This window comes from Fundulus heteroclitus, chromosome 23 (assembly GCF_011125445.2).
Source record: "Fundulus heteroclitus isolate FHET01 chromosome 23, MU-UCD_Fhet_4.1, whole genome shotgun sequence".
Classification (NCBI taxonomy): domain Eukaryota; kingdom Metazoa; phylum Chordata; class Actinopteri; order Cyprinodontiformes; family Fundulidae; genus Fundulus; species Fundulus heteroclitus.
The window spans coordinates 19,135,262-19,148,322 of NC_046383.1; the positions used below are offsets into that span (position 1 = coordinate 19,135,262).

General features: G+C 41.0%; 1 protein-coding gene across 3 annotated transcripts in view; it reads left to right on the forward strand.

Moving 5' to 3' along the window:
* Nucleotides 1-13,061, forward strand: part of slc43a1a (solute carrier family 43 member 1a) — a 57,768-nt gene that overhangs the window by 33,655 nt on the left and 11,052 nt on the right. For 2 of the 3 annotated variants that reach the window (XM_036127118.1, XM_036127117.1), the window contains exons 2-5: nt 1,667-1,830; nt 2,157-2,352; nt 4,475-4,530; nt 4,810-4,886. In XM_036127118.1, the coding sequence (XP_035983011.1) occupies nt 1,677-1,830; nt 2,157-2,352; nt 4,475-4,530; nt 4,810-4,886 (483 nt within the window). In that variant the 5' untranslated portion in view covers nt 1,667-1,676. Of the gene's footprint in view, nt 1-1,666; nt 1,831-2,156; nt 2,353-4,474; nt 4,531-4,809; nt 4,887-13,061 lie in introns of those variants that run through there. The other variant, XM_036127119.1, reaches the window with a different exon arrangement.

Consider the following 13,061-nt stretch of genomic DNA (forward strand, 5'->3'; position numbering starts at 1 on the left):
AATAGAAGTGCAGTTTAGTGTCTGTTGCCTCTTCTCATATGAATACGTGTCACTACTGTTTCACTGAGAGTATGTTGGGTGGATTACTGTGGATAATGCACGGCAAAGTATGGGTTTACAGAACAATGGCATTGTTTGGGCTCTAGTAAAAGGCTGACTTAGAGATAAAGAGCGGAAACATGCAGTTTCCCGTTCTTGGAAAGGAAATCATATGAATGTCATTAATTTAGTCTTTCATAGACATCCAAGGTTAAATGATAGGAGAACAAACAACTTCGACGAGCTTTAAAATCTAGAAACTGGTTCCTTGTGGATTTCCTCTAATCCACATATCTAAATAATTCCAATAATTTCATATGTGTGCTAAAGGGCACATAAGATGTTTTTATTTGACATGTTCAACTCCGGTGGATGCCTTGTTCTCAATCGTGACAGGCTGTTTTCTACTAATGATGTTTAAGATGTGGCTTTTTAAACATGTTGTTGAGCGGTTGCAAAAGTGAATGGAAGAAAACAGAAGGGAGACAACATCCAACTTCTTTAACTTAAGCTCAAATCTAAAACTTCCCAAAGTCCTGATCTCAACACTATCAGAAATTGGTGGTTAATGCTTGAAACCACCAATTAGTCAAGAACAATGGTCAGTAATCCAACATGAATAATGGCAGAAGCTTGTTGATGGCTTCATAAAGCCTAAAATACTGAAATGATTTGTTGTAAATGTTTTACATCTTTGAAAAACATAATTTGAAATAATCTTTTAAAAGCCAAACATTAAAATAACATCCATGTCCGGATATAATGTTGGCAAAAATAAAAATAAAAATTTGAAGCCTTGGAAATTGAGGATGGGAAGTTCAGGTTTTTAACTTTGGATTGGTGATCTATCCTAGAAGTTAAGGTATTAGGGTTTTTTCTATGGCGGGTCTTTAGAAAATAGGAGGAGACGATGGTTTAATTCTTTTTTTAGTTTTTTTTCTGCCTATTTATTAACTGGAACAGTTTAAAATAGGTTCACATTAGAAGCTACCAGATTTGGACAAAGGCAGCAGGTTTCTTCCTGGGAGAATGATGAAGGTCTCAAACATGCGCTGCAAATTTAATGAGATCCACGTTGGAGGAAATTTAAAGTTATGCATGTTTTCCTTCTAAATGCAATGTTTTCTATTCAGACAACTGACTGAATAAGAGCCTAATGTATAAGAATTTAGATCATGCAGTTTGTCCTGAGGAATATAACATGGCCCTTTTAAAAGTTCCCATATGCATTTAGTTAACTATCCCTAGAGTTGCATCAGTACATGATGTAAGGAGTCACTCCCATTGTTGGCAGAGCCAAGTTGCTACCAATACGCCTTCCCCTTACAAAATGCTAAATTGTTTCTAAGTATTAGGCTTCCCCTGTTGCACAACCACAGACATGTACGGTACATAACGCGTGCCTCACGTGCATCGAAATGGGAAAACACATTTCTTTGTAACGTAATCATAAAAGTGACGACTTTGCTCTGCTATACCTCTGCTTAGCAGCCTTTATTCATTCTAAAATAATATCCTGTATGTCAGTATGAAACAATAAAGCTTTGACCAATTTCACCTTGTTTGGTACTGTGTACAGCGAAGCGTTCATATTCTGCGGTCTTCCTCGCTCTCCCCTCCATCGCAGGGCATCGGCCATGGCGCCTTCTCTCGTTACGGCCTTCAGGAGGCGATGGTGGATGGCGGTGACGGCGGTGATTGAAAACCTCCTGTGTTCGGCCGTGCTGTTGGGCTGGGGCTCTCTTCTCATCATGCTGAAGAGGGAGGGCTTCTACTCTCACCTGTGCTCAGGTAAAAAGAGCGCAGCATTACGTTGCTCAAGGTTCTCTCACACGGCTTTTGTCTCCCTGAAATAAGCACCGTCTTGACAACAGCAAAAAAAGAAACAATTGCTTAGATGTATTTTTTTTGTTTTGTTAGAAGAGTAGCACCAAACTGTGTTTCTTTTTAATCGGTGATTATCTCAACACCTTTTGTTATTTGCTGTTTGACCACAATGGCTGCTTTGGGAACCCCTGAGTGTGTCTTTAGCATCAGAAGGCTGTCAGAAGACATTTTCAAAGGCTATATTCTTCTACTGCAGCTCTCTGATCAGCCTTGAACACTTAATCTCACAGAAAATGACTCAGTGGTCGTGCACCTGAACAACTCCTCCTCCGACGGGCATCCGAAGGAATGGCTGATCTGCGTGGAACAGGAGGAGATGCTCAATCTTGGATTCACCATCGGCTCCTTCCTGCTCAGCGCTACAACCCTGCCGTTAGGCATCCTGATGGACAAGTACGGCCCGCGTCCGATTCGGCTGGTCGGAAGGTAGGGTCATAACACCGTGTCCACGAGTAAAAGACACCACAGCCAACATAGCCTTCGATCCAGTAGCTCATCAGAACAGAGCAGGATTAGCTAACCGTGGCGCTCGGTGGACAGGGTCGCTAAATTTACTATACAAGGTGATAACAGTTTGGGATTGATTTAAACTGACAAATATGCTGATGAACAGTTTATTTCTACAGTTTTCACCACTTTTTATGTCCAGTGCAGATTTAAGTAAAATACATGGAAATACTACAGATATCACCGACTGACTGTCTTCCTTTTTCCAGCATGCGTGTCTTAAGATTATTACTTTTTTTTGCCTCTGCATTCCATTTAGCACCACTAAACTCTGGGGAATTCTTCACATGAATAGGTAGCATTCCTAAAAATGAGTACCTTTTGTTGACCTCCTTAATTTGTGAAGGGCGTCAACATAGGCGGGGCATTTTTTGTGGTTTTGTGCACTTACAAGGAGAGTGAACTTTAAAACAATCAGCCAGATAATTATAACGCCTCCTAAACTCTTTAAAACGGTTTGGACCTAAACAAAGATCATTGAGGTCTGGCTCTGGGACCTTTAGAATGGACCTTTTGCTCCCTGTGGGGTTTTGTGTCAAGTCGTCCCTCCGTTTATTTGCCTTTAACACAACAAATTTGTTTTGCGGAGAAGTCTGCAAGTGTTAATTATTGACAGCAAAACTAAGTCTGATCCTTTTTGGAATTTTCTGTGAAGTCTTTGAAAAGTCAGGTAAACGTTGATCCAAACTGGCAAATTTACGGCACATTAAAAATATATTAGCCTGGCAGAGATCCATAAAATATTAATTATGAATAGATTCCAATACCACCAAACAAACAAACAAAAAATTAAAATATAAACATATTTTAATGTTTCAAAGTGTACATACAACACTGCAGAGACACAGATTGGTCTAATTAGTGTAAAAATTTGAAAGAATTATTATTATTTTTTAATTGAAATGAATTCAGTCAGACCAAATTGTAAGCAATTTCCATTAACATGTGGAAAAATAAAATTAAACAAAAAGGAAAAAAAAAACATCCACAGACCTGGGAGGAGCAGCTATATCAGAACAATCTAATTCAATTGAGAAAATTGTGCTGGCCTATGAAAATCTTTCACCATAGCCTTTTTTTTTTTTTTTTTTTTTATTAAATTTTTTGCAGGCTGATCAGCAGCAATGCTGAAGTTTTTTAAGTTTGTGGTTTGTTGAGGACCCAAAATGACAGCAGGACAGAAGGATGTGCACGGCACAGCGGAGTTTAATGAAAAAAAGGGGGCATAACATCTAAAGAGTTTGGGGGGAGCCACACATGGACCAGGGTAGGAGCAACAGTGGACTCCAGCAGAGAATGACAGAAACAGATTTAAATACTGGGTAGTGTGAATACTAGAGCTGAAAACATATGGGTCTGATAGACAGAACCATCTGTGTTCAGCTCAGCTGTAAGGGGATCATGCAGAGGTCCCTGAGGTTAAACTGAGGAAATACAAGAAAACTGCTGATGGAGTAGATAGGGAACCAGGAAAGCCAAGACATGAAAAACATAAGAATTAATCAATTAAATTAATAGCATAAGAACTAATCAAGAAATTCAGAAACAGAAAACGTGAATCAAATATTGCACAGACGTTTTCACTTTCAAACGGGAACTACGATCTACAGAAATTAGCCATAAGAAAAGACTGCAACTAAATAAACAAAGTAAAGAACAAAAGCTCAAGCGGACTGAAGGAACTGAATAAGGGAAGCAAAGAGTGATAAATACCAAAATAAAAAGAAAACACTAAATCAAAAGTCTCAAGGAATATGCTAGTTTTTACTACGCTGACTACTTAAAATACAACTGCATGAACAGGCTCTCTTGTTTATTTTGATTTTACATAGATAAAGAAAAAATATTAAAAGAATGCATGACCTTTTAGTCACCCTGATGTGAAAGTCCTTCATCCTGTTTTCTGCGGATGATCCCTCTGTTGTCATATGATTCACACATAGTCATTAGTTGACTTGTGGTATTTGCAACATGAGCTTAAAGAGTATCAAAGTGTTTCCCTATTTTATTTTTTACACCTTTCCTTTATGCTTCGTTGCAGCTCCTTGTTTGGTCTGTCCTGCATCATCATGGCTTTGTCTGTGTACAACCCTAATCGTGAGTATGAAGCCACTCGTGTAACCGGGCTGCACAATATTAGAAAGTACTGCAGAGGCGTTAACTATGATAACTATTGTGAAGATAATATCAGTTGTGATAAATGCCTATTTTCTTCTTTCCAAGAAAGTTATGCACAAAACAAACCCCACCACTACTTTTTAAAACCACACCATATCAGCCAATGGTAATGGCTTCATTTGACCTTTGAATGTGATAACGCCTGCACTTTTGTCGTTTCGTATGAGAGGAAAGTTAACTCGTTGCTCATCTCTGCAGTCCTGTCGGGGCTCATCTTCCTCGCTCTCTCGCTGAACGGCTTCGGGGGCATCTGCCTGACCTTCACCTCCATCACGGTGAGACACACAACAGCCACGCTAAGCCAGATAGCAGAAATGATGCACAAGCAGATCCCTGACTTTACCTTTGAAGGTAATAAACAGTATGATTGACTGCATCCAGCAAAAAGCTGTATACATTTTACAGTTTTTGTTGATTGCTTTGACCTGTTTGAAGAAACTGGCAACCTCTCAGTTTTCATCATCATCTCAGCAGAGCAAAAGACACCTCTTGCAGATGAGTTAACCCATTCTCATTGGTTTGACTCATTTTCCCCACCCTTTTGCAAAACAGTTAACACAGATGTCATTCATGCAGTCCAAACTCCATTGGTTTAGCTGTGGTAGCAAAACAGAAACCATTTGTTCCAAGCTCTTAGAAACTTCTTGATCAGAATGAAATCACTGAAGCACCTGATTTGTGACATTTCTTTACACAGTTTTTCAATTTGCAATCAGTTTGCAGGCTTTATGTAAAAGGTGCCATGTTGTGAGTTGTTCTTTGCAAGCATGGATGGTCTAAGGCAGATGAGTCAGAATAAGAGGTAGATGGGTCAGGGGAAGAAGATTATGAGGAAGAGGAATCTGTGTGCGAGGTGGCGGTGTAGCTGGAAGGGCTCAAGTTACAGATGAAATTCGGGCAACTATGATTGATCATGTGGTAAATCATGGCCTTTCACTTAGAGGGGCGGGGCAAAGAGTCCAAACTTCTTTCAATAGAAACATGGTTGCATCCATTGTAAGAGTTTTTCGACTGGAGAGCAGGTATTGCTGCTATACAGTATATACATCTCTATATATTCCTATTATGGAATTATTCAGTGCATGGCGATGGAAGGTTTAATGATCACTGCCCCTATGAGCAGATGCCTTTGCTCAATGCAATGACTGCTGCTGCCTATGGTATAGATGCAGAGGCATGTCAAGGATGGATCAGGCATGCAAGAAGATGTTTCCCTAGATGTATCGCAAGGGAAAATATTGAGTGTGATGAAGTTGAGGCCATGTGGCCTATTCGTCAAGAGAGAAGAGACTAGAAGAGACAGACAGCTCTAGTATCTTCTGTTGGAATATTTCATTTGTAGCCACAATCTGAAAAAAATAATCAATAATCAATAAAATTTGGATCACAACACATCTCAATTTTTTGCAAGAAGGCAAATTTGACTACAAATGACACTGACATGTAAGGTGCGTACAGTCTTTGGCTACAATGAACCAGCAATGCTGCACTGATTCACATTGAGTGTGGTGTGTTGCATTTTGTTGTCCCTTGTGTAATGAATGATTGGAAGGGCTCAAACATTTGTGTGCAGGTTGTGTTGTTTGAGGGCAAAATCTGCTTTTGGTTCATATTCTAAATGTTTTGGCAAAGTTGGAGCCTTTTGCACACAAAATGTGTCATTGTGACCATTGTTGCCACTGTTTAGGCCTCTTTGTTAACTGTTTTGAAAAATGTGGATTTTGAGTTGACTGCTGCGTCAAAGCAATCTATAAAAACTGTAAAGAGGACAAAATAAAAAAAAAGTTTCCAGACCAGGATTCATACCCGATTTGAGGTCAAATGGAGGACAGAGGAAAAGAGGAGCAGCTGGATGTATAAGAGTCGGATTATAGATCTTTGCACGGTTAATATGAATAGTTACTTTTAAATTTTACATGAAAGATCTGTCTAAAAGGAGTGCAGCTACTGGTAGGGGGTACATCTTCTAAAAATGTCACATTTCTATAACTTTTCCCCTCACAATGAAATCTGTTTCTGTGGACCTTTGGCTCATTATATATATTTTTAAAAGATAAAAACAAAAGGTTTGTTTTATTAAAGGTTTGCCTCAACCGCCAAATGCCTAAAATATATTTAAATGGTTTAATTGGATCAGCGAAGTGTGTTTCCTCATTGACTCTAAAGAGAGATCTAATGGAGGAATTTGTACCTGGAATAAGTGAAGGGGTGGGTTATGGCAGCTGGCGGCCTTGTTTGGGTCAGCTGAGCGTGTTGTGACTCGGAGCTGTTTTTACTCACAGCAACGTAAGGCTGGTATATGTAGGTATGGTGTGTCAGCTGCTGCCAACATCACGAAGCATGTTTTATCTCTCCAGCTGCCTCTTGTTTCCTGGCGAGTGTTTAGAGTTGTGCTCTTGGTGGGAACATTGTGTTTGCACCAGAACAGCACATGACTGGTCAGAGATGGAAAATGTGTCATGCCTGCTCGGACCAATGGCGTCGGGGGGCTGCCCACACACCCACCTCCACAGCCCGGCCCACTTACCTCTACCTAAAATACCCAAGGACGGGTTTTTTTTCATGCGTCATCTCTGTCGTCTGATGTCCCTCTATGTGTTCTCTTCTGTTTAAATGTTTTCTGTTCCTAAACGTGGACGCGGCGCATTTTTTTAGACATGCTCGATTAAATAAACAGGATGATGCCCAAACAGTTTTTGTGCATTGTTGTATTTGGACGGTAATGGGACAAGCTGATTAGGACAGATGGTATTATGCTGCTGGGTTTATTTGCGGTCTGTAATATGGTGGTGTGAGAAAAAAAACACCTGCTTCAGTTAAATAAACATCATTTGTACCTTTAAAGAAACTGCTCGAAAACAGCTGACACGACAGTTTAGTAAAAGAAAAAAAAAATACTTTTTTAGCTTAGATGTTAAGCTCGCTTCAGTTTAGCTACAAACTGAATCCAACACAAATGGATTAAACGAACTAAAACAGTTTAAAAATCAATCACTTTTCAGCTTTGAGTTACCGCCGCACAAGGGTTGTCACACGCAAGGTACTTCAAATGCGAAAGGATTCATGGGATTCTTTTATTTTTTGATGGCTTGGTGAATAAAGTATCTTTAACTGAGGCTCAGTTCACCATGGCAGCTTCAATCAACATTTAGTTTTGGAATGAAAAGCCCAGAACTCTGGCGCCAGCTGACTGTGAAGGCCTCATATATAGAGGCTGCAACACAGGTGGCTGAGACGAGGTAACGAGCTGCCACAGGTGCAGTCGCTCACACTAATGAGCAGAGGCAGCGAGTGAGGCACAGTCAGCCTTTCTGTTCTGTTTTCTTTCTGTTCTGTTTTCTGTGAAAACAGAACAGAAAGAAAACAGAAAAGCAAAAGGGAAGAATCATGAAAGGACCCCCTTCTCAAGGGCGGATTTTGGACAATAAAAAAAAAACTTAAACAAAAAACAACCCAGGCAGGGTGGAGCAAGAGTTCAGGCAGGCAACCCGGGAGTTCAGCAGGCGGACGGCGCAGGAACCTTGGGGTTGGCGGTGCCGGTGCAGGGCTCTTTGAGGCCGACCTCACTTCTACCGAAGGTGGAGGCAACTAGAGGGCTGGCACTCTTTAGCTAATCTGACAAAAGCCAGCTGTATGTTGCTCCGCCTAGCTCCACTCACATACATCTGGGACACCGCCATAGGAATTGCCTTTACTGAAGGCTGGGCCTTATCAAAAATTCTTGCATATGATTAGATAAGCCACTTGTCTGTCATCTTTATTGACGTGCTATTTCAACCACTCACACCGAAGCTAACCCGTGACGCTGATGAGAGCGACGCAGGGAAAAAAAAAAAATAATAATGTGTTTGCGGCTCTAGTGGCACGCGTTTTATTGACAATGAGCCGACAGGAAGAGGGGGGAAGACAGGCGGCAAAGCTCCGCAGGTCGGAGTCGATCCCGGGCCGACCGCGTCGGGGACTAAAGGCCTCCTAATATGGTTACCGCTAACCGCTCCGGAGCGCGTCCGCTGCAGACGCGGACGCGCCCCGGAAAACAAAACTTGCCAAATCCGGTCGGGAGAAGGGCGAAAACATGGTTTCCACCAACAAAAGCCTTCAGAGCCGTTCTCTGATGTTCTTTTAATGAAACAATATTAGGTAGATTGGACAACACGGAAGAAATAGCAGCATCAATGCTAACGCTTGCTTCCTCAATGCGAGCCGCCATTGCTATCAAAACAGTCTCACGTCACGGTCGCGTCTCCACTACGTCACATCTATGGAATGCCAGCCCTGCGTCCTGATTGGCCAGACCATAAAATTGGTTGGAGAAATCACTTTCTACCAGCGATGTCCCAGATGTATGTGAGTGGAGCTAGGCGGAGCGACATACAGCTGGCTTTTGTCAGGTTACTCTTTAGCAGCCCTGAGCTTGGCTTCGGACATGACCTGGAGTTTTATTTCAGGCTTGAACCCACACAGAAGCTCTAGAAAGGGAAACCCACACAGAAGAACTCAGGAACCTGGTATGGAGGTGCAGAAGGTGAAAACCATGGCTCTGAAAACTCAGTGGTGATGCTGAAGCGTCAGCCTGACCCCCCGGTGACTTGAGTTGAAGCGTTCTCTGGACCCTCAGAGGGATGAACAGAGTCTAAGGCGTCCTTCAGACCCCCAGTGGCGAGGGCTGAGGCGACTTGCTGGATTTCCTTGTCTCACCTTTCCCCTGTTGAACGCCTCATCGGTTTTCTGATGTTCTGGACATCGACCTGGACTGTTTCCTGGTCTTTGCCAAGCCCGTCGGACCTGTTTGCCTTTCATTGTCACCGTGTATGAACCCGGCCTGCTTCCTGGACCAGATCACCCGGAGGAACACAGGAGATGACAGGCAGATAGTCTGAGGCCTGTCTGCCTGTGAGCAGTCAGCTGTCGGTATTGCCTGGCTCCTGCTCGCCTCTGATTTTTGCCTGCCTGCACCAAGAACTTGTTATTTTTTTTGATAAACACCGTGTCTGGCTTGAATCTAGGGCTCTCTGTTTGCTCTGGCATTACACTTAACTTACCCCTTTTTATCTAAAATTGATCTGTGCCTTCAGAGACTCAGCGTACCAGCGTAACGTCACAAATACCCTCATCATTGTTTAATCTCTCAGGCCCATTTCACATCCTGTTCCTCTGATCACACAATATTACACCTGCACAAATATTAGGTTCACGTCAGAGTCCTGTCTGACCTCCAGTTACCTCTGTTAACACGCCTCCTGGGATTTGTTGTGGCTGAGCAGCAGGACAAAGACACAAAACTCAGATAACATCTGAAAAACAGACACCTGAGAGTTAGGTGTCAAAATTGTCACTATTTCTGCATCTCCTAGTCAGTATAAGAGATAAATATGGCTATCATAGGACTTTTTGATAATACACTTGACAAATTACCCTTTGCTATTATATCATTTAATCATTTAACAAACTATTACGCACTTGAATTACGATTAACAGGAAATTATAGAAAGGCTGTCGACGAAGGTCCCTTTTAACATGGCCAATTACAGAATAGAACTGCCAACATTCTTATTTTGGGGCTTTTTGTACTTGTATGCTCATGTTATGCATTTATATAAGCCATTAAACTATGAAAAAGCATGCAAAAAATAGGTGGAAGAGAATAAAGACCCAAGAATAAAAGCCTTTCTTTTCCCAAGGTGAATGAAATACAGGGGGGAAATCAATCTTTCCTTTAGGGAACAGCAATAGAAACTGTAAATAATATTTACTATCTGCAAAATGCAAGAATTTAAAAAGTGCATTTAAGATTGTTTAGGGCATTAACTAGAGTGCTGAGACTGTTTCAAGGTTCACACAGAGTCCTTTTTTTTCACACAGAGACCTAAAAAGAAAAGTAAAGGTTTAGGATTCAGGTAGATTCTGGACTTGTAAGAGATGGGGGGAAAAAAGAATATAAGATGTGGAAAAGAGTGATGTTTCCAGTAAATTCTGAATTTTAAAAAATAAATGCAAGATAAATAAAAGAAAACAAAATGTGTTATGCAAAGAAGAAACCTCCCAGTGGCTGTGCCTAACATGTGAAGGAAGGTTTGTAACGTTACCAGACCATCTATTATTAAATACAGTTTGTATTATTTATAGGTAAGGATATCATATGTCCTTCCTTCTCAATGGGAGCTTTGTGATTAACAGCCAAAGAAACTATTGTAAAACTTCCAGCTTTTACATCATATTTCTCATCCAGGTTGCAAATACTGTGTGTGAGGTTCTGAATTATCGATGAGTTTCATGCAGACATGAAACAAATAAAAAAAAATGGTTTACCTAGTAAGAATAAAAGAGAAAATACAAATCGGCTTTATTAATCTGTAAGGTTTCGCGTGTTTCTGCTGCCTAGGGACGACAAAGTAAAGTAAACCCAAAACGGCATTGCCTTTGATTTCATTAACATTAATTTGTACATAAAAGATAAAAACAAACACGGAATCAGAAGCAGAGCTTGGACATTGGTTCCAGACTGTTTGAGGATTGGTTGATCACCGTTCTCACAATGTGTGTGTGTGTGTGACACATCCACAAACAACGTGGTGGTTTTATTAATTACAGGATCACACGGTTGAGAAGAAGAAGCCGGTTTCCTCCTTCGGTCTAGTGCCAGGAATGCATAAAAGTGGTCCTGCTTGTTAGATGAGCTGCTTGGTGTTTCACCTGTGTTGCATCAGTGCTCTAGAAAACAAAACAAAAAAAACGAGTTTTTAAAGCAGAAGTTGGTAACTGGATCTCCTGCTGGTGATAAAAGTGTGCTCAGTCGTTCCCTCCTGGGGCCGTTAAAGCTGTTGGTAAAATTTGCTTAACAGATACTAGAAAGCCACCACAGGGAACTACGCATAACTGAGACAGCGATACTCTGGGTCAAATTTAAAGAAACTTGCCAAGCTTTGATCCAAATCTAAACAGCCGACCGTTGCTCTGGTTTATGTAAGTCCGGTGCAGCTGGATGTGGCGGGGGGTTAGAGAGGGCGTCTGGAGAGGGGAAAGAAGAAGCCGGGTCCACTCAGCTGAGGTTTAGTGGTTCCCGCTGAGGAGGCGTAGCTGTGGTTTAAAGAGAGATCAATCCTAAAGAATTGTTACTCCCACTAACTTTCCCCCCCTTTTTTAAAAAAAAAAGTAGTTTCTGCCCCCTCCTCTCCCACTGTTACACTGTTTGCTGCCGACTTCTCCGCGTGTAACCTGCTGTTCTTCCACATGGCCAGAGCCGAAACACTTCTCTGAACTCATTAGTCTTTCATTTGGCATATTCTCAGTGATTAAAGCCCTAATTAAAGCCGGTGCCGGCTGCCAAGATCTCACAGAGCCCAGTCGAGTGGGCACAGCCGGAGCTGCGCCTGAACTGATCGGCAGTGACAAACGAGTGGCCCGAGCTCCTTTTTCTCCGCGACTCCCTGACCCCGGTCAACCCTTTCTTGGCTCCATACGGTCACTTGTGAACTTGCGGGGCTTTGGGTGTGAGGCCACAGCGCTTTCCACATTCGGTCAAGTCCTAACCACAATCTTCAGTATGTCTTTTGGGGGAAACGTGGTTCTACACTGCAAAAACGGAACTAAAAATAAGTTAAATTTTCTTAAAATGAGTGTGTCTGTCCTTGAATTGAGCGGGTAAATAAGATTATCTGCCAATAGAGTGAGATGTTTGCACTTAAAATAGGAACAACTCATCTCTATCATCTTATCTCAAGTGCAGTTTGTCTAATTATCTTATGTTAGGGGTCAGAATACTCATTCCACTGGCAGATAATCGTATTTACCCGCTCAAATCTAGGACAAAAACACAAATTTTAAGAAGATTTTACTTTTTTTAGGTCCGTTTTTTGCAGTGTAGAAATATTGAATCAGAGAGACTGAATACGAATACATCCCAGACGTTTAACATTTTTATGAGTAGAGCAAATGGTCTATCAGATAAACATCCTTTTAAATCAGTGCTTCTCAATTATTTTCTGTCACGCCCCCCCTAGCAAGAAGAAAACTATTCGCGCCCCCCACTCCCCACCGTGACTATCCATCCCTGCATAACAGTTTATCCTTATTAACATTAAAGAAAAAAAGAAAGACATATGGTCAAACTTACAAAGAATAACTTTATTAAATCGTGTTTTAAGTCTGCAACAGAAAAGATTTTAAGTGCATCAATGCCTGAAATTAAAAATAAATAAATCCTTGTTTAAACTGTAAACATGTTTGACCAACTAATTGCACCATTGCAAAATTTAATCAGATCAATAAATAATATTTAATAATTATAATAACTAATAAACTACAAAAACTAAAAAAAAAATAACCAATATATATTCAGTTCAGCAACATTAACTCAGGAGCACAATATATAAAACACTTGAACCTACAAAACCAAAATGAATTAAACAATTTGTGCTCATTTTTTCTTTCTTTTTTTGATCAAAATGAGG